The 20746-nt window shown below is 38.8% G+C and overlaps 1 protein-coding gene across 4 annotated transcripts in view; it reads right to left on the bottom strand.

Moving 5' to 3' along the window:
* LOC126473300 (chromodomain-helicase-DNA-binding protein Mi-2 homolog) overlaps nucleotides 1-20746 on the bottom strand; it is a 165166-nt gene that overhangs the window by 70536 nt on the left and 73884 nt on the right. For all 4 annotated transcript variants that reach the window (XR_007586432.1, XR_007586434.1, XR_007586433.1 and 1 more), the window contains exons 12-19: nucleotides 14113-14273; nucleotides 13766-13940; nucleotides 7002-7123; nucleotides 3436-3605; nucleotides 3271-3356; nucleotides 2867-3175; nucleotides 2507-2746; nucleotides 2208-2330 (exon numbers count right to left, since the gene is read on the bottom strand). Coding sequence is in view for 1 of the 4 variants with exons in the window: in XM_050100270.1 (XP_049956227.1) it covers nucleotides 2208-2330; nucleotides 2507-2746; nucleotides 2867-3175; nucleotides 3271-3356; nucleotides 3436-3605; nucleotides 7002-7123; nucleotides 13766-13940; nucleotides 14113-14273 (1386 nt within the window). In the remaining 3 variants the exon portion in view is untranslated. The remainder of the gene's footprint in view (nucleotides 1-2207; nucleotides 2331-2506; nucleotides 2747-2866; nucleotides 3176-3270; nucleotides 3357-3435; nucleotides 3606-7001; nucleotides 7124-13765; nucleotides 13941-14112; nucleotides 14274-20746) is intronic.

Raw genomic sequence — 20746 nt, 5'->3', positions numbered from 1 at the left:
TATTCCAGAATTTGAATCGAGAACAGCTGCCAAGAAGAGTAACGTAGAAGTAAATATTCTCGGAGTAGTGAAGCAACTCTAATCACTTAATAAAAGCAAATCTTCTGGTCCAGACTGTATAACAATTAGGTTCCTTTCCGAGTACGCTTATGCATTAGCTCCATACGCAGCAGGATTTTGGAACATATATTGTGTTCAAACGTTATGAATTACCCCGAAGAAAATGGTCTATTGACACACAGTCGACATGGGTTTAGAAAACATTGTTCTTGCGACACACAACTAGCTCTTTATTCAGATGAAGTGTTTAGTGCTATTGACAAGGGATATCGGATCTATTCCGTATTTCTGGGTTTCCAGAAGGCTTTTGACACTGTGCCACACAAGTGGCTCGTAGTGAAATTGCGTGCTTATGGAATATCGTCTCAGTTATGTGACTGGATTTGTGATTTCGTCAGAGAGGTCACAGTTCGTAGTAATTGACGGAAAGTCATCGAGTAAAACAGAAGTGATTTCTGGTGTTCCCCAAGGTAGTGTTATAGGTCCTTTGCTGTTCCTTATCTATATAAACGATTTGGGAGAAAATCTGAGCAGCCGTCTTCAGTTGTTTGCACATGACACTGTCGTTTATCCACGAATAAAATCATCAGAAGATCAAAACAAACTGTAAAATGATTTAAAAGAAATATCGGAATGGTGCGAAAAGTGGCAGTTAACCTCAAATAATTAAAAGTGTGAGATCATCCACATCAGTGCTAAAAGGAACTCGTTAAACTTCGGTTACATGATAAATAAGTCTAATCTAAAAGCCGTAAATTCAACTAAATACCTAGGTATTACAATTACAAACAGCTTAAATTGGAAGGAACACACAGAAAATGTTGTGGGGAAGGCTAACCAAAGACTGTGTTTTATTGGCAGGACACTTAGAAAATGTAACAGACCTACTAAGGAGACTGCCTACAATACGCTTATCCGTCCTCTTTTAGAATACTGCTGCGCGGTGTGGGATCCTTACCAGATAGGACTGATGGAGTACATCGAAAAAGTTCAAAGAAAGGCAGCATGTTTTGTATTACTGTGAAATATGGGAGTGTGTGTCACAGAAATGATACAGGATTTGGGATGGACGTCATTAAAAGAAAGGAGTTTTTCGTCGCGACGGAATCTTCTCACGAAGTTCCAGTCACCAACTTTCTCCTCCGGATGCGAAAATATTTTGTTGACACCAACTTACATGGGGAGGAGCGATCAGCAAGATAAAATAAGGTAAATCAGAGCTCGAATGGAAAGATATAGGTGTTAATTCTTTCCGCGTGCTATACGAGATTAGAATAATAGAGAATTGTGAAGGTGGTTCGATGAACCCTCTGCCAGGCACTTAAATGTGATTTGCAGAGTATTGATGTAGATGTAGAAAAAGCCCAAAGGAATTCCTAGAGTAGGGAAAGAAGTAACTGGTGGATGAAGTAGTAGCACCTCTGTCTCTTAAGATTTCTGGAGGCAAATATCTAAAAACAGTCGTTATAATAAAGAAGAAGAAGAAGAAGAAGAAGAAGAAGAAGAACCACCACCACAAACCCTTGTATTTGGATTGGCCACAATGTCCACTCTTTTGTACTCTAATTTGCTGTTGGTTGTTTTCTGTCAAGTTGCTGATGTAGCGTGCGTCTTCAACTTATTTAGGCTTGTTACAAGTAGGGAATAATAGGGATCTGTTACAAGGGATAGATGGCGACCTTAAGGTTGAAACCAATAAAACAAATTATTGCACACTGTCATGATATTTGTCCTTCATAATAAGTAATGACAATTACAGCATCAAGCATATGGGATTGTTATTGTTGCCAAAGCAGTAGGATGCCATGTCTGGAGAAATATTTAATGAAAGACGTAACTTCAGTCTCTCACTCCAATAATTCCAGCACGAGAGGTGCCATCACTGTTTATGTTCCAAGAGCTTGTTACAACATTTCACAGCTCACTGGAAATGTGTGATCTTACTGCATCTTGGACATCTATTGTTGCCCTGCAGATGTATGAGCGGGTGAGGAGAAAACCTTAATCTATAGAGGCCTCAAAATGCTTTGTGTATATTTCAAGCTTGTAGTCCCAATCGAAGCATCTTAGGTTCTCAATAATTCTTATCCCTTTTTCTAACATTTTTACATTCATATGTAATTAAATATGAAAAGCTGTCAAATTACCTGTTGTCCACCACCTTTTGGATTTAACGCTTCAAAATTTCTTGTTAATATAAATTTGTAATACTTCTTCTGCATAGGTGACAATTCAACTCTAACAATGAATTCTGATTTTGAAGGCATACTCTGAAACACAATAACAATTATTACTGTGAAAGAAAGAACAGCCTGAACAATGGAATAAATCAAATTGTTGAGCTTAACTTCTTTTTATGTGTCATTTAGTTTCTTTTGACATCTCTAAAAAACAATGGCTAAACTTCATACAACTTTTAACAGTGTACAATAGTAGTGATACTTACTTTAAGGACATCAGCCTTTAGTCTTCTCAGCATATGAGGTCCCAGCAATTCGTGAAGTTTCTTCACCTGATCCTCCTTTGAAATATCCGCAAATTCATTTTGAAATGATGCCAAATCATTAAATTTCTCACGGCACAGGAAATTTAACAAGTGAAAAAGTTCTTCCAGGTTGTTCTGCAGTGGTGTTCCAGTCAACAATAATTTGTACTGAATGTTGTAACTTGCGAGAAGCCGAAAAAACTGTAAACATGTAACAGTAGGTTAACACTGTTAAGCTTCCTTACATAGCAACAAAACAAAACCTCCTTCATATCAGTTATTTACTTAAGCAAATATGTAATTTACATGGAGAGTACAAACCTTTGACTGGTTGCTTTTAAGCCTGTGTGCTTCATCAACAACGAGCACAGCCCAGTCTATGGATCCCAGACAAGCAGCATCTATCGAGATGAGCTCATAGCTAGTTAGCAAAACATTGAACTTTATAGTTGACGCCCTTATTCTAGAGACCCGACCACCTCTCACTGCTCCTTCTTCAAATGAAAGTTCATTCTCCCTAATAACAGCACGTGAATCTTTGTCTCCAACGTAAGTCACTACATAGAAATCTGGGGCCCAGGTTTCAAATTCACGTTCCCAGTTTATTATTGTAGAAAGCGGGACACTTAGCTGTCAACAAAAGAAAGTAGTTTAATAGATGCCACATGTGCACCTTCATTTTTCAGCATTTCATTCCGTAAGTTTTTATTCATGTTTTTACTTACCAGAAAAGGTCCTTTACAGTGTCCCTCCTTGTATAAGGAGTACAAGAATGTGATAGTCTGAATAGTTTTTCCCAGCCCCATTTCATCTGAAACATTGAAATAATTCTTTATAGATCAGGAAAAAGGAGGAAAAGTGGGGAGGGTGGGAGAGAGGTGTACACTTACCAGCGAGGATGGTGTCTGTGCCTTGCCCCCACGAATATCTTAACCAGTTAAGACCTTCAAGTTGATACGGATGAAGCTGCATCCCTGTCTGGTCAATGTATTCTGGTTGCTTGTCTAACTTCTTCTTAAGATCAGTCAGTGGCTTATCAGGAGGTGGAGTATATCGTCGCCTGGTGAAAGAACATACCATAGCAGTCTCTTATGACATGGAATTCTTATGAGATAATGTCCTGGAACACTTACATTTGTACATAATACATTTTAAGTAACCCAACTCAATTTTGGACCCACAACTCCGTGTTCTTCAAACAAACAATACTTAAACATATAATTTTGAAACAGTCAACTGTAATATGAAACAAGACTTCCTTGTTGTATAACCTATAAAAACTATTATTTATATCTGTTGTCCTCTAATCCTTACTGTGATTTTTCTATATAAAAGGCAAAAAGAATTGACAATAGATTTCAAACCTGCCATGATCTATATTTCTTAATCTTCCAGTCTTACTGTTCTCATCGAATTGTTGCAAATACCATAAATTCCTCATCAGTCTACATTATGCCACCATTAGCCTTGTTGCTGTAACTGCTTAGTTCACATTACATTATCGTAGGTATGCTATACATAAATGAATGTCACAAAGGTCAGCACTATTTTTTTAAAATTCTTTCTTGCTTTAGTTAATGCAACACCAGAATTACCCCTCAAACACTTTGGTCTTTTCTAAACCGATCTACATCCAGTATTTATTCACTTCTTTGCACACCTCCACTATATTATAGTTAACAACACAGTTACACAAAATTTACAACAAACTGTGCAGTAGTTTTCACATTTAGCCCTGAATAGCCTTTTCATCATTGTGATGATTTTCCATGAATTTGTGAGTGAAATCTTATGTATCTTAGTTTATGGCATCAAGATATGTGATCTATTTCACAAGTCTTCCTCACTGATTCTCCAGGTCATGTAACACTCAAATCGATCGTCTTTAGGATAATGAAGCAACGACAATAGTTTTTCCTTCTGTGTGTCACAGAATTGGCAATGTCTGTTTTTCAGTGCAATTCGATCAAGGTTTTTTGCCTATTAGCAGGAGGCGGCCTCAGCTAGAGCCACACATGCTCAATCTGTTTGTCCCACAGCAGACTGCAGCTGATGACAGGCTGTGCAGATGACACAAGCTGCCAAAGAGGCCCATAGGACCACCACAACATGAAGAAGATGGAGAAGAACCTCCTTTTGGCTCTGAAAGAATTGCTGTATGGTCCGGGGATTGCTGACTGGAGGAATGTTTACAAAAACTTTAAACATGTTTTTCTCCGAAATATTGTTTTTCAAACTGGCAGGAAACATAACTTGAGAATGGTGAATATGATTTTGATCAGAATTTGATGCCAGTATTCTACATTGAATTTTCTATCAGTACACATAGCCATTTTGCCATATCTTCAGAAGCCCATTTTCGGTACAAGCTTTTGTCTGGATGAAGAAAATGACATTTGTTCAAGGAGTCATCCATACATGCTGATACAAAATAGATTCACGAAATCCCACCAGCTGCAAGGGGGCCTTCCACCTGGTGCAGCAGATACGAGAAGTGTCCAATGTAAAAACAAAAATAATCTGTTAAAGGCAGAAGTGTAAGGAATAAAGCTCTATCACCAGATCTAGCATTAATTTTTAATTTGCTTGAAGGAGGAGAAAGGGCGAGGGGGAGGGAAAATTCATAAAAATCAACTATTTTTCATATGCTCCAAGAGGACTACCTTCTTGAATTCTGGGAATATGGTCTTTAGTGCGAGGCTATTTTAGGAGTGGTTAACTCCGTGTGAATTAACATTGGCCCAAACTGCACTTTCCCACGTGTCAAAACAACATTCATGGCATGATTCAGCACTAGCAGAAAAGAGTATTTGTCTGCTGTTTTATGTGTGAATTATTTTATGTTGATTATTGGTAATTAACAGTCTGTTTTTAAGATTTCTGTTCGAATTTAACGAGGAGTCAGCAAAAGACATCAACCAAATTATGTGCGAAGTTTTGGAATTATGCTAAAGAATGCTGAATTCAATGTGAAGTGGACTACCTCCACGTGTTTCACGCTTACGTACAAATTCAGACATATACATTCCGATTTCCTTACACCATTTTGCTCGATTTGTCAAAAACAGCACACAAAATAATACTGTAATCAATAATGAAGATTTACATTGCAGTTTTAACTATTGTCACTATTGTTGTCAACAAGTGAAGCCTGCATGAGAATTATTACTGCAAAAACAATTTTAAAAAATATGCCGTGTTCAGAGGGTTGGCACTCTATGCTTGTTCTCTTCCTTTCCCTCTAGTGTTAACCCTTCTTCATAGGTACAAATGTATGGTGGTGAACACTGGCAAATTGTCTGTTAATGCTCATTCACTTGTGTTTGCTTCCATTCATTGTAAAGTAAACAAGGCTTTACAATCATTCACTCACATTTGCTTCCATTCACTTTAATATAAAACAGGCTCTAGAACATGGAAATGGTATCATACAATGATTTTTCCTTGGTTGGCGTCCTCAGTTGTAATACTTCTTAAATGAAACAATTGCAGCCATTTGACCAATTTTTATTATTCATTATTATCAGTATTGCAATTTTGGCTGTAGAGTCGTATTCAAACACAAGATGGAAACAGAAGTAACATTCTTTAAACGATGTTTATCAAATGGTATCACACTATGCCTTCTGCACTTGAGAACGGCTCTACAGCTGAAATGGCAATAGTGAAATAAATAAAAATTCAATCAAGTGGCGAGAATGATTTCATTGAAAAATCATTTAATATGGTTTCTGAGAAAGAACACAGCTACCGCATTATATTTATAGCCACATGCATAAAATTTAGGGAGTGCTTAAGAGTTCTTCACTAATTCATGCTCATAACTTTATGGCTTTATTCAGTAGCAATGCTATCTCAGAAACAGCTTTTTTCACAGACACCTGACACTGGCAAGTGATTTGGGGCTGCTTGTGCTTAGGCAATACTGCCACATATTCCACTGAATCACGTGCCATCTAGTCAATGGTGCTACAAGGAAGCATGCGATGCTGTTGCCACCTGGTGCCCATTCCCTCACGAGGGTCGTCCGTCTGAGGAAATGGACGGTCAATCTATTTCTTACATGACCTAGACTAATTCCAAATGTATGTAGTCCAAATGCGTGTATTTCTAAGAATGTGTTTCAGTTCAAAACACTCAGTTTTCTGCCCAGCTCTGATCACAATATGGAATAAACCATTTTCTCCAAAGTCTGTCAGCACTGTTACTCTCACAGTTGTGAATTTGAAACATCTTGTGTGTGCACCTGTGCATCCCCATAACAATACTTAGCTTATGTAATTCTAAAGTTTTCTAAACCTATACAGATGATACTTTTTGGCAATAACCCTACAGTTTCACCGACAAACCACTAGTAAAACAAATTGTGTACTATCTGATGCTAGAGGGAGTAATGAGTAACAACATAAACAAGAAGAAATCAGTTTTGTCCTTTATTTCTAAAGGAAGTACTTACGGCTGGTTCTTATCACTGTTGGCTGCTTCTTCATCTAATAATTCTTTCGTTTTTGTTTTCTTGCCTTTGCCTTTTTTGCCTTTCTTACAGCTGCTGTCCATATTGTAAGATGCCCTCAAATCCTGTTCAGAACACAATGTTAACAGTTACTATGTGTGTCAAAACATGGTGTTAATTTCCAACGATTCTCGAAACTGCTTAAATTAAATACTTACTTACAGCAAACCTTACTAAATATCCTTACGGAAATGAAGCATCACCTCCAACAATTATGAAACATATGTTTTCTGCACATCCCTGCAGCACAACAAATGAAAATCCCAGAACAGAAAAAATAGGACTGACAGCCTTTTAACCACCAAGAAAGTACATGTCAAAACAACATGTGGATACCACCAGCGCCACCACTTCCTATGTATCTCTGGCCATTTAGCTAACACCTCTAAGTTTTTAAATGTAGTCAGCTCAGTAACTGAAGTGACACATGGTCCTGTACTCACTTTCTTTGTCTATTACACTGCACAGATACAATTCTTTTCAAGTTTCTTTTTTTCTTGTATTATCTTTGCTGCCACAACATCCTTTAACAGCTCTTATTCTTGCTGACTGGACTCTCATAGTTCCTCGTTTTGTAAGTTTCCAGGTTATGCTTCCACATATTAATGTTGGGACAGCTGTTGCTTCCCTTTGTGTCATATCCTTCAGGAATTTTTCTATTTCTATCATGACAGCCAATCTATCCACATGTAAACTGTACTCAAGATATTTGGAGTCCAACACTCATTCTTAAAATACTATTAAAAGAAGACCAGACACACCATTGCTTTTATTTTACTTTAGATATTACTAGTCCACAATCTTGATGTAATAGGTGTAGTTGAGATGATATTCTGCAGAATTCTTTTTAGTTTTTTGTATCACCAGAACATTGGTATAGTTTTAACTGTAATCCATCAGGGCCGGCCAGTGTGGCCACGCAGTTAAAGGCGCTTCAGTCTGGAACTGCACGACCGCTACGGTCTCAGGTTCGAATCCTGCCTCGGGCATGGATGTGTGTGATGTCCTTAGGAAGTTCTAGGGGACTGATGACCTCCGATGTTAAGTCTCATAGTGCTCAGAGCCATTTGAACCATAATCCATCAGGTTCCATATGACCATGTTGGGTCAAAGCTTCTTTATCGTGAAACAAGTTGCTACATAACTCACTGAAAGCTGATAAATTTGTAGATAACGTAGAGAAGTATATAGGTGGTCATGTAACCCTTAATCCCTGACCTAAGTAATGACAACGGGAGGGGGCAGTGTGTGTGTGTGTGTGTGTGTGTGTGTGTGTGTGTGTGTGTGTGAGTTGGCTGTCTGATGGGTCAACATGCAGATGTGACTGAATGGTAGAAACAAATTAATGTGTTTGGATGCACCCATGACCACACCTTGAATAATCTGCCCAATCTGTTGGTGTATCAATGTAGACTGTCCAACACACCTACAAAGAACGATGTACCAACCACAGCCATCATAGAATGATCCTGACTGACATGGACTGGAGACAAGTAGCACACTTTGTCAATGACTACTGGTGTCAAACCAGACTGGAATTACTGCCGACAGTGAATTACGGTACATGTCAATCCTTTTCTGAGTGAAACTTGTGAACAGAAGTGAATGCTATGGACTTTTGGAGCTGGGTACATCGCAAAATGTCAATGCTCTAACTGGCACATAAAGCTGCACTTCAATGGGATGAACAACACAGAAATTGGATAGCAGCTGAGCTGACTGGTGGTGACTGGTGTGGCCAGGTGGGTTGCGAAATGAGCTAGAGCACTGAATACATTTATGGTTCAATGTGGTGTTTAAACTAGAGTGAGTGAGTGAGTGTGAGTGTGTGTGTGTGTGTGTGTGTGTGTGTGTGTGTAAGGTCTAATTCAGGCCAGAACTGTGTTCTGTGGTGTTTTAGTGCTTTTTTTCCACACACCACAATTTGGGCCCAATGATTCAGTTTACTGTGAACCTGAAGCAGGAGGTTTATTCAAACATTCTTGGTGACCAAGTTTGGTCCTTTCCTATCTTCATGACAATCTTCCAATCTAACAACAACCATGTTCATAGGAATGCACAATTCGTTCCTGGTTTGAAAACTCTCAGGCACCCTATTGCACCTCAACTAGCGCACTAAATCACCCTATCTTAATCCAATAGAAAATGTATGATGATTTGGTGCAGCAGCTGAACTGAAGCAATCAACTGTAAGTGTAATTTTGTAGCTTTGAAGACTCTAATAATCATTCGGTGGCTTCAGCTGGATACAGCATACCTGAAGACAGTCTGAAGGTCAATGTGGAGGCTGGCCTCGCCTGTTCATCCTGTCAGTGGGCAGGTGGCTGCTCCTTCAGCAGGGCCCGAGCAGGCACACAGGGACAAAGGCTTGCTGGTTATTGGGAGCTCCAACGTTAGGTGGGTGATGGAGCCCCTTAGGGAAATAGCGTACAGGGCTGGAAAGAATTCCAACATGCACTTGATTTGTCTGCCGGGGGGCCTCATCCAAGATGTGGAGGCGGCCTTGCCTGCGGCTATCGAGCATACGGGGTGCAGTCGTCTGCAAGTAGTTGCTCACGTCGGAACCAATGATGCCTGTCACTTGGGTTCTGAGGCACTCCTCAGTTCGTACAGACGCCTGGCAGATTTGGTGAAGACAGCTGGCCTCACACGCGGGGTGCAAGCAGAGCTCTCTATTTGCAGCATCGTTCCCAGAGTTGATTGGGGTCCTTTGGTTTGGAGCCGAGTGGAGGGTCTCAACCAGAGGCTTCATCGACTGACGGTCTTGGCTGCAGATTTCTCGACTTGAGCTATTGGGTGGGGAATTGCAGGATGCCCCTAGATAGGTCAGGGGTGCACTACACAAAGGAAGCGGCTACTCAGGTAGCAGAGTACTTGTGGCGTGCACATGGGGGTTTTTTAGGCTAGGCAGCAGTGCGATGTATCCTGATGAACACTCACCAGTCGACGTGCAGGCAGGGAAATCAGGACACGCTCAGTATAAAGACACTTCAGCTATCAAGATATTAGGAGTAAATTTTCAGAGTGTTCGGAATGAAGTTCCGGAATTTACTGCCCTCCAGGAAGCGTGTGGCACGCAAATTATTCTCGGGACTGAGACCTGGCTGAACCCTGAGATAAGAAGTTCTGAAGTATTCAGTGAGGGTTGGAACGTGTATCAGAAACACAGATTAGATACCATTAGGGGGTGGTGTCTTCATTGCAGTTGACAAAAATATTGTGTCTACTGAGGTTGAAGTAGAGTGTGATAGTGAAGATACCTGGACATGTCTAACAGGGCTAGGAGAAATAAAGTTAAATTTTGGGTGTTATTACCGGCCACAATGTTTCACCGTGACAGTTCTAGAATCATTCAAAGGGTGTCTACACTCTGTATCTCAGAAGTACCCGGAGGCGACTTCAACCTACCTAGTATAGACTGGGATGTCTACGGATTCATTACAGGTGGTACAGACAAGCTGTCATGTGAATTACTTTTGAACACATTATTCGAAAACTGTCTTGAGCAGCTAAATCGACAGCCAACGCGTAATGGAAATATTTCAGATCTGGTGGCCACGAACAGACCAGACCTCATCGACAGTGTCAGTGTTGAGACAGGGATTAGTGATCATGATGTCATTACGACTATGGTTACGAAAGTTAAAAAGTCGGTCATGAAGGCTAGGAGAGTATTCTTACTAGAAAGAGCTGATAAGCAGTTGTTAGCACCCCACTTAGTAAATGAATAGACTTCATTTACTTCCGGTACGATGGACGTGGAAGAATTATGGGCAAATTTGAAACACATTGTAAATGATGCATTGGAGAAGTATGTGATGAAAAAGTGGGTTACGCACGGAAAAGACCCACCGTGGTTTAACAGCGCAGTTTGGAGAAGGCTCAGGAGGCAAAGACAGTTGCACTCAAGTACAAGAAAGATCGGGAGAATGAGAACAGGCAGAAGTTAGTAGAGATTTGTGCTGCTGTAAAAAAGATCGATGCGCGAAGCATACAACCACTACCACCGTCATACCTTCGCAAAAGATCTTGCTGAAAACCCAAGAAAAATTCTGGTCTTATGTAAAATCGGTAAGCGGGTCGAAGGCTTCCATCCAGTCACTCACTGATCAGTCTGGCCTGGCAACGGAAGACAGCAAAACGAAAGCTGAAATTTTAAATTTAGCATTTGAGAAATCTTTCACGTAGGAGGATCATAAAAACATACCGCCGTTTGAGTCTCGTACAGATTCCCGTGTGGAGGACATAGTGATAGACATCCCTGGGGTTGTGAAGCAGCTGAATGGGTTGAAAATCAATGAATCGCCAGGTCCTGATGGGTTACCAATTCGGTTTTACGGAAAGTACTCTATTGCATTGGCTCCTTAATTAGCTTGCATTTATCGCGAATCTCTTGCCCAATGTAAAGTCCCGAGCGACTGGAAAAAAAGAAGGACGGATGCTCAAAATTACAGACAAATATCCTTAACATCGGTTTGTTGCAGGATTCTCTAACATATTCTCAGTTCGAATATAATGAATTTCCTTGAGACAGAGAAGTTGCTGTCCATGCATCAGCATGGCTTTAGAAAGCATCGCTCATGTGAAACGCAACTCGCCCTTTTTTCACATGATATCTTGCGAACCATGGATGAAGGGTATCAGACGGATGCCATATTCCTTGACTTCCGGAAAGCGTTTGACTCGGTGCCCCACTGCAGACTCCTAACTAAGGTACGAGCATATGGGATTGGTTCCCAAGTATGTGAGTGGCTCGAAGACTTCTTAAGTAATAGAACACAGTACATTGTCCTTGATGGTGAGAGTTCATCGGAGGTGAGGGTATCATCTGGAGTGCCCCAGAGAAGTGTGGTAGGTCTGCTGTTGTTTTCTACCTATATAAATGATCTTTTGGATAGGGTGGATAGCAATGTGCGGCTGTTTGCTGATGATGCTGTGGTATACGGGAAGGTGTCATCGTTGAGTGACTGCAGGAGGATACAAGATGACTTGGACAGAATTTGTTATTGGTGTAAAGAATGGCAGGTAACTAAATATAGGTAAGTGTAAATTAATGCAGATGAATAGGAAAAAGAATCCAGTAATGTTTGAATACTCCATTAGTAGTGTAGCGCTTGACACAGTCACGTTGATTGAATATTTGGGTGTAACATTGCAGAGCGATATGAAGTGGGACAAGCATGTAATGGCAGTTGTGGGGAAGGCAGACAGTCGTCTTCGGTTCATTGGTAGAATTTTGGGAAGATGTGGTTCATCTGTAAAGGAGACCGCTTACAAAACACTAATACGACCTATTTTTGAGTACTGCTTGAGCATTTGGGATCCCTCTCAGGTCGGATTGATGGAGGACATAGAAGCAATTCAGAGGCCGGCTGCTAGATTTGTTACTGGTAGGTTTGATCATCACGCGAGTGTTACGGAAATGCTTCAGGAACTTGGGTGGGAGCCTCTGGAGGAAAGAAGGCGTTCTTTTTGTGAATAGCTACTGAGGAAATTTAGAGAACCAGCATTTGAGGCTGACTGCAGGACAATTTTACTGCCGCCAACTTCTATTTCGCAGAAAGACCACAAAGATAAGATAAGAGAGATTAGGGCTCGTACAGAGGCGTGTAGGCAGTCATTTTTCCCTCGTTCTGTTTGGGAGTGGAACAGGGAGAGAAGATGCTAGTTGTGGTACTAGGTACCCTCTGCCATGCACCATATGGTGGATTGCGGAGTAGGTATGTAGATGTAGTAGATGTAGATGAAGAAATTTGTAACACTCTTCCTTGCCATATTGAGGCCATTACCAAGGGTGGTTACAGTATAGTTTGATGTCACATGGGGAGAGAAATTTTTTATCTAGTGTGCTCATTCTACACAGCATAAAGCTCTAAAATATTGTGAGGAACTCTTGTTCAGAACAAAAGTTGTGTACTGCAAGGTAATCTCTCAATTTATATTTGAATATCATATTAATATCAGAATAAAGTTTTCCAGCACTGCTTGATGCCTATTGAAAATGAAACCTGCAGAATAATGCACATCTTACTATACAAGAAGTCATTCATGATGTAACTGTAATCAGCATTTACACCGAACAGATTCATACCACATGTGGTAGAATCTGTTCACAGATTAAAGTGTTAAGTGCAAAATGTTTTTCTGTCTAGCGTTCACAGAATGAATATGGCAGTTCCCTTTGAATGAGTCCATACTATTAATGTTAGCTGTAAATTATTTTGTAAAGTGATAATTCAAAACTGATACTTTGGATGTGCATGACAATAATTTTTAAGTGCTGTAACAGTTTGCCTGGGATACCGATTCTTCGAGAAATGCCACTGTGACTTCCTGCGAAGCAAATCCTGTCATCATGACTATGACGATGGAAGCAATCTATGTGACTTGCAAGCAGTGTACTCTTTTGAGGGAGCAGCAAATGGGTCAATGTGACAGGTGGGTCACTGATATCCTAAAGAGCAGAACCCCAAACACAAAAAACAGAGATCCTCCAAGGGAATGGTATAGCAGCGAGTACAAACTTATGAAGACAAAAATAACTTCAGATGCCTAATAACAACACAAGACCATGCACATGCAAAAACATATGAGTACACAACTTGCGATTAAAGACTGACACTGTTGATGTTCAAATGCATAAATTAAAGCATATTTGTTAAACACCTGATAAATATTGAAAAATCTATGAGAACAGGTGGACTTACATTGTAATATTCTATTGCTTGCTTCAGACCCAAGATATTCTCATTCTCATCTTCCCACGTTGCCTGATCGTAAGACAAGTCCCGCCATTTTACCAAGTAAAGTGTCCGGCCATCACGCATGACACGGTGGTTGATTATACGGTGTACAATCATCCACTCAGGCTTAATACCATACCTACAACATAAGAATTACATCTTAAAAAAGAGGTAGTACAATATGACCTGAACTTGTGAACTTCAGCAATTATGTGTAAGATGTACAAGCTACTACATCCCTAAATTTTTGTTAGAAAGTGACTCTGTATTAAAGAGCAAAATAAAAATAGATTTATACTATATGGTCTCACCTGTAGTACTTATCTTCAAGCATCTGGTCATCTGCATTTGCTTCCTTAATGCGCTTCATGCGATTATCCATTTCATCCAATGGTTCATCCAATTTTGGTGGTTCATCCATATCATACTTACGCATGTAACTCCGAATCATAAGTGGGTGAAATACATCCATCTAGCAATAAAACAGTTACATGGCAAGTTAAGTCTGAGAAAATAATATAAATGAAGTGTATATTTAGATACTTTATAAAGGTCATACAAGGGTTTAAATCAAAGTTACATCAAATGAATCTCATTCAAAGTTCCATGACATGACCAAGAGTTTATTTTTAAGTAAGGATTGGTTTTACTGTGGAGGTTGACTAGTAGAACAGAAAATCTTTTAAATGGACAAAAATACTGGACATAGTCAAATACCTTTAACATTTATCTAAAATTTCAGGGGGAAGTGAAACAAATCAAATTAAACTTTGAGCTACATTTAATTTTTCTTTATTTTGAGCTTGTCAATTTGATATTCAGCCACTTACACAAACTACCTCAATGCTTGTCAAATATTCGACAATATGATAGCCTCATAGGAAGATTTATTTTTGCACTCATGACATCTAATTTGTATATACGATATTTCATTTTTTCTGTGAAGCGGAAAGCTTTTTTTTTTTCTTCTTCACACTAGCTAAGGCAGCCAATGAAATCTGTTGTGAAACACAGTGTGTACTTGCTAATATGTAGGTTCTTGGAAATAGTGTGTCCAAACTTACAAAGGCTGCTTACAGGTACTGAGAGGACACCAAGACTGTCACCTGGCCAACAGTCAAAGGTAATGTCACAGAATTCTTACTTGCAAATATTTTACATACAGAAACTGCTGAACTACTTATCACCTACAATGCTATGAGTCAACCGAACAAGAATAAATAGAAAAACAATTGCTTTTCTCAACTCTTCCTTTATGTTGCTATGCTCCTACATAAAATAGATGGTTCCAGGAATACAAGGACCAAGATCAGCCTATTATTAGTAATATCAGGGCACTTGCGTGCAAAACCTCTCACTGAGAATGTTATAATTTCATAGATAACTGTTACCATGCGAAATTCCACAGATTTTGGCACTCTCCTACAAATGGTTCCACATTAGTAACACTGATCATATCACTTTTTGTATTATTTTGTTCACACAGTTTATTTGTCAGAAACTTCTACAAGAAGTAGTTAAAAAGCTACCCTTTTAATCACATACTGACTTCATATTTGCTTCACATGAAAACACTAGAAATAATGGATGTGATCATGGGAATCTAAGCAACTGCAACGAAAGTTTTCACAGAGGACTTCTAAGACAAGGCTCTGAGGTTTTCAGATTTGATATGTTACGGTGTATATGTGTACAGGAGATAGAATTACCTCCTAGCTAAAAAGGGAGAAAATTTTATTAAGGTTTTTGTCAGCTGCATCCTCTACAACATGGTATTACATTCTGCAACACGATTCTCATTCCGAAGTTTACGACATATGGAACAGTTACTGTGAAGCGAAGAAGTGCAGGTTCGCCCTGTGTGTTGCTCACATCCTGTTCTCCATGAGGAAGAATTAAGAGGAAATAGAATGGATTTTTTTTCACATTTTAGGATTTTTATCTCATTATAAAATTTGCAATTTTCCGAATATATACACTCTCATGGGAAGTATTTTATTTCTTAAAAATATAATCTACACCGGTTGAAAATGTTAGAATTTTTACTTGCATTTCTTCAGGATCTAATAAAATTGGTGATTTTTTATATAGAAGGCTGTGGATTGCTGTATTATAAAGGTCATGTCCAGAAGAGGATGGGCACCAGGTTGAGGAAGTTGAAAAAGTGAGAGACAAGAATCTTTCTGATGGTAAAACCACAAGAGGCAAGCTGACAGACAAAATGATTGATGAACTACAGCAGTATTATGGGATGGCCACTAGAAATAACACTGAGGATTTGTTGAAAATGAAGCAGGCAGTATGGACTACCTTCTTCCAGACTGTCAGCTGATGATAAACCAGTACACCACGCCCTCCTGGACCTGATTCATGGTGCAATTACCGCAATGCCCAGCACTCAAACAGTTCATACGGCCATAAACATTCCATCCCAGCAGCACTCATGGATATCATAAAACCTATTTACAGAGACCTGGCAAATCCTCAATTACTGAAGAAGTGTCTGCATGGTCAGACTCAAAATCCCAATGAATCATTCAATAATCTTATATGGACTCACTCAGCAAAAAATGTTTTTGTTGGAATGAAGACTCTAAAGGAGGGGGGTCAGTGATGCTTTATTACTTTTAATGATAGCAACATTGGTAGGGTGAAAGTGCTACAGCATATGGGAATTAATCCTGGAGCAAACTGCATCGGAGAACTTTAATGGATGGACAATGTTCGCATTGATAAAGAAGAGTATGCAGCACAGTTGGCCACTCAGGAGTCCAGAAAGAAGAAAACAAAAGAAAACTGGGAAAAAAATAAAGAGGATGATATACAGTATGGTACAGGGTGCTTCTGAGTGACTAAAAATAAAAAATTAACGACATATTAAGTGAGTTACAGTCTCTTGAAACTTTAGAAGCTGTTACTTATAATGTACATTTTCTGTTTTATTTTTTGCTAAACCTCAGAAACCACTTCGGGTAGAGTATTCAAACTTTCCAGGAGTAATAACATACATAGCCTAAATCTACTGAACTAAAAGAAGAACATAATGTTATTGTATAATTAAAATTATTTAGGATAAAGTACAAAAAAGTAACAAAATTTTAACCGTGTAATTAAAAAATTGTTTCCAAAAGCAGTGGCTGAAATGCAATGATTGTAGTTCAGTGGACTAAGAATATATAGTTTAATGTCCTGTAAAAGTTTCGTGTCAATGGCTACAGTGGTTCCTGAAATACAAGGAAGCCAAGTCACTAAATTTAACATTGTCAGGATGGGGTGCTCCAGCTCCCCTTAATGATTTTTACTGGACAGTTTTCACACCACAGGAGAAAGTACACCGAGTACTAAAAAGGTGCATTCCAATAGATTCATACAATGGTGGAAGGAGGTGAGGGAATGTAGTTATAAAAAGATAAGATGTAGTTTTCTATTGACATACACATCATACAACTACCTTTCATAGGTCTTTTTGCAAAAAATATGGTAGAACTTCTCAACATGAAACTGACAGTAAACATTAAACAACATATTCCCTGGGAATTGCGATAAAATGCACAGCAAGTTAATGAGAAAATCTCAAGCACTCTCATCAGCAGAAAATGTAAGAACACACATCTTGATATTGGTCTAGAAGTTGTTGGAAGACTCATCTTCACCTACAAATTACAACTAAATAACAGAACTGGCACCTTTTTAAAATGAAGTAAATTTATGCATAAACAAAAATTCATAAATCGAACAGTGCTATGCCGAATAGGTCACTTGGTAGAATGTCATCAGTTCATAAATGAATAACTTTAATACTATGAGTTTTGGCATAGCTCATCTTCTGAGATCTGTGAAACACAGGACACAATAGACATGTAATAAAGGCAACATAAATGGACTCATCACAAAAATATACACAAGGAACAAGTAAAAGACACACATCCTTAAGTTACAAGGAAACGATACATGCATGTTCATGTACTGTTCCAATTACGAGGTGCGGTCGAGAAGTTTCTAGCCCGTGATAGTTACCTTAATGACTCGCACAAACAACACTGCCTACTTTTATGGTGTCCCTTTGTATCTATGCAAGTCAAATTTCACGGCTCCAGTTTTGTTATTTTTGCCACTGGGATGTGTTGTATACTGTAGTGTAAGCAAAATGGCAAATCTCAAATCACGAACCGTGCTGCGCTTGATTATCTTCATTTGAAGAGAATGACGTCAAAGGAAATTGCGGAGGACATGCGGAATACACTTGAGGACAGTGCTCTGTCTTATGCAACAGTGAAAAACTGGGTGTTCAACTTCGAACATGGAAGAACGAGTGTGGAAAATGCACCAAGGAGCAGGCCTATCACTGCTGCCACTGAGTAAACAGTGACTGCAATTCACGATACAATAGTGCAGGATCATCGAACAATGTTGCAGCACATTGAAACCACATTTGGAACCTCTCATAGTTGCGCTCATGACACTGTTGCAGATATTTTGGGAATGCGGAAAGTTTCATCTCTGTGAGTCTCGAAAGATTTGAATGCATATCAGAGATGGGAGCATGTACAGTGTTGTGAAGAAATCTTCCGCCAATTTGAAATGGGTCAACACAGCTTTCTTGCAAGGTGTTTGACAATGGATGAAACGTGGGTTTACCACTTTGATCCTGAGACAAAACAAAAGTCACAACAATGGAAACATCCTTTCGTCCTCTACCCCAAAAAAATTCCAGGAGCAAAAATCAGCCGGTCAGGTGATGGCATCGGTCTTCTGGGCTGCAGAAGGGGTAATTATGGTGGATTACTTGCCAAAGTACATTAACTACCAATGCATCTTACTACTGCACCCTCCTCTGCTGCGTGTGTGAAGAAGTTATCTGAGCGTGCCACCAAGTGTATCGCATTGAAAAATAAATTGGTATTCTGAAATTTCTGTCATTCTTTAGTTGTTAGGCTACAAATTTTTCAACTACCCCTCGTATATAACATTGTTGTATGCTTGCCCCATCTCCAAAAAATCCATGTTATGTAACTTTATAATACAAATTAACGTGAAAAATCAAAAAATGGAAAATTCTGTAGGAAATAATGACAAATTAACATGAAAAGTATTTCTAGATAGCTAACCAACACATGGAACTGCATATTCTGCTGTACTTACTGCAGGGTAGGAATTTTATATCCATGGGAATGTTCCAAGCAGAAGTAGCACATTACAGGATCAGGTACTGAACTGCAAAGTCAATTTTACGCCACAAGATGCAACAAATTTTGACGCAAATCAGAATTAGTTCAATTATGCTGGGATCAATATCATTTGTGGCCTACAATAACCACCAAGTATGAGGAGGAATAACTTGGAGACAAATTTTGGAAGAAAAGTTTTACATTCTTCTTGAAATTTGAGCAATTCTACTGACTGCTTTTTTTGAGCTCCTTAATGCTATGAAAATCCAAACAAAGTTTGCAAGCAGTAAATTACCACCATTTTTAAGTTTTTGAAGTGTTACCAATGCATCCAATTAATGCTCCAAAAACTGCTGACATTTAACTAAAATAGAGGACAATTTTTTCAAAACTTGCTTTCTGCAAAAACAGGGCCAAAATTAGTTTTTAGATAGGAATAATGCCATTTTTGATGTTTATGTTGGTGACATTTGTGGAAGTGACAAAATGGCCTTCTGGCATTTGCTTTCTGTGTATCTGAATTATTGTCAGGTCATTGTCACCTGCAAAGCTGCCTGTCTAAGATGACAAATGTGTCACATGTGTTCTTAGCCTGTGTTTATTTTTAATAAAATGGTAGACAAATACTCTGAACCAGCAACAGAAGTTGAAAGGGGAAGGAAGAGAAGGAGAGTGATAGAAAAGAGCCAATAGAAGGTATCGTGAAGAAAGAGCATGGCAGTAAGATGCCATATGTGGTCATCTTTGAAGCGACCATGTTCATAGGAGGGTGCTAGGGCTATTATGCTGCTGACTTAACCTACAATGAAATGGATGGCAAGTAATTTCCAAGTTCACACTTCTGTTAATTATACACACTGTGGGGAGTCAACTGTAATAGAGATCCTTGATAAAGGGCAGAAATCCTTCAGAGCCATGGGCACAGCAGAGAAAGATGTAAAAGATGAATCACGCCAATAAAGAAGAGAGACCAGATATGGCAAAACTGACGTAGTTTGTTAAAATATCCAATAACGCCATCTAGTTACACGGAAATATATTGAGAGAGAACTGGGTGGGAGACTGGACTGTAAACTTGATAATTCGATTTACTTAAAATATTTAAATGTTTGCCTTGATGTAATTATGGCAGTCTAAATCAGTAATACATAGTTATATGTAATGTATTTGTTTATTGAGTAAATGGATGATAAGAAAGAAAGTTGTACATCAATATGTTATGCATAAAGCAATGTCTTCAAATAAGTTGCTATTTTCATAGTCTTTTTGAAATATATGTACGTGCATTGCTCTTTTGATTTATGGATTTATCAATTGCTGCTTTGAAATTAATACATTACATGTGAAGTTTTGCAAAATTTTTATCCATATACAAATCCCTAAACAGTCGCTTGCATTTCTTAAAAATTACAATTTTGAAGAAAGTCAGTTTTGAAAAAACTGATCCTCAGGTCTTTGAGGAATATGCCCACATTAGGGTGTATTGCAGCCTATATTTGGAAAAGCTTCAGTAATAATGACTATGTAGCACGAGAGAGATTTCTCAAAAATATAATGGCAGCTCTTAATTACGCTGTATGATTCTAATGTTTTTTCCCATTCTGACCGACCGAATTATTGACATCACAGGGAGAGGAACATTTTTTTAAACACACGTTTTTTACATGTACTGATGGAGAATTTACTGACTAGGTATCATTACCTCAATACCAAAACAGTGAAAATTAAGCAACAGTTTACATTTCCATACTTGCCACCCCTAGAAAGCCCATACTGT

This window comes from Schistocerca serialis, chromosome 4 (assembly GCF_023864345.2).
Source record: "Schistocerca serialis cubense isolate TAMUIC-IGC-003099 chromosome 4, iqSchSeri2.2, whole genome shotgun sequence".
Classification (NCBI taxonomy): domain Eukaryota; kingdom Metazoa; phylum Arthropoda; class Insecta; order Orthoptera; family Acrididae; genus Schistocerca; species Schistocerca serialis.
The sequence above is the reverse complement of the archived record's forward strand: the minus strand, read 5'-3'. Positions and strand labels throughout refer to the sequence as shown.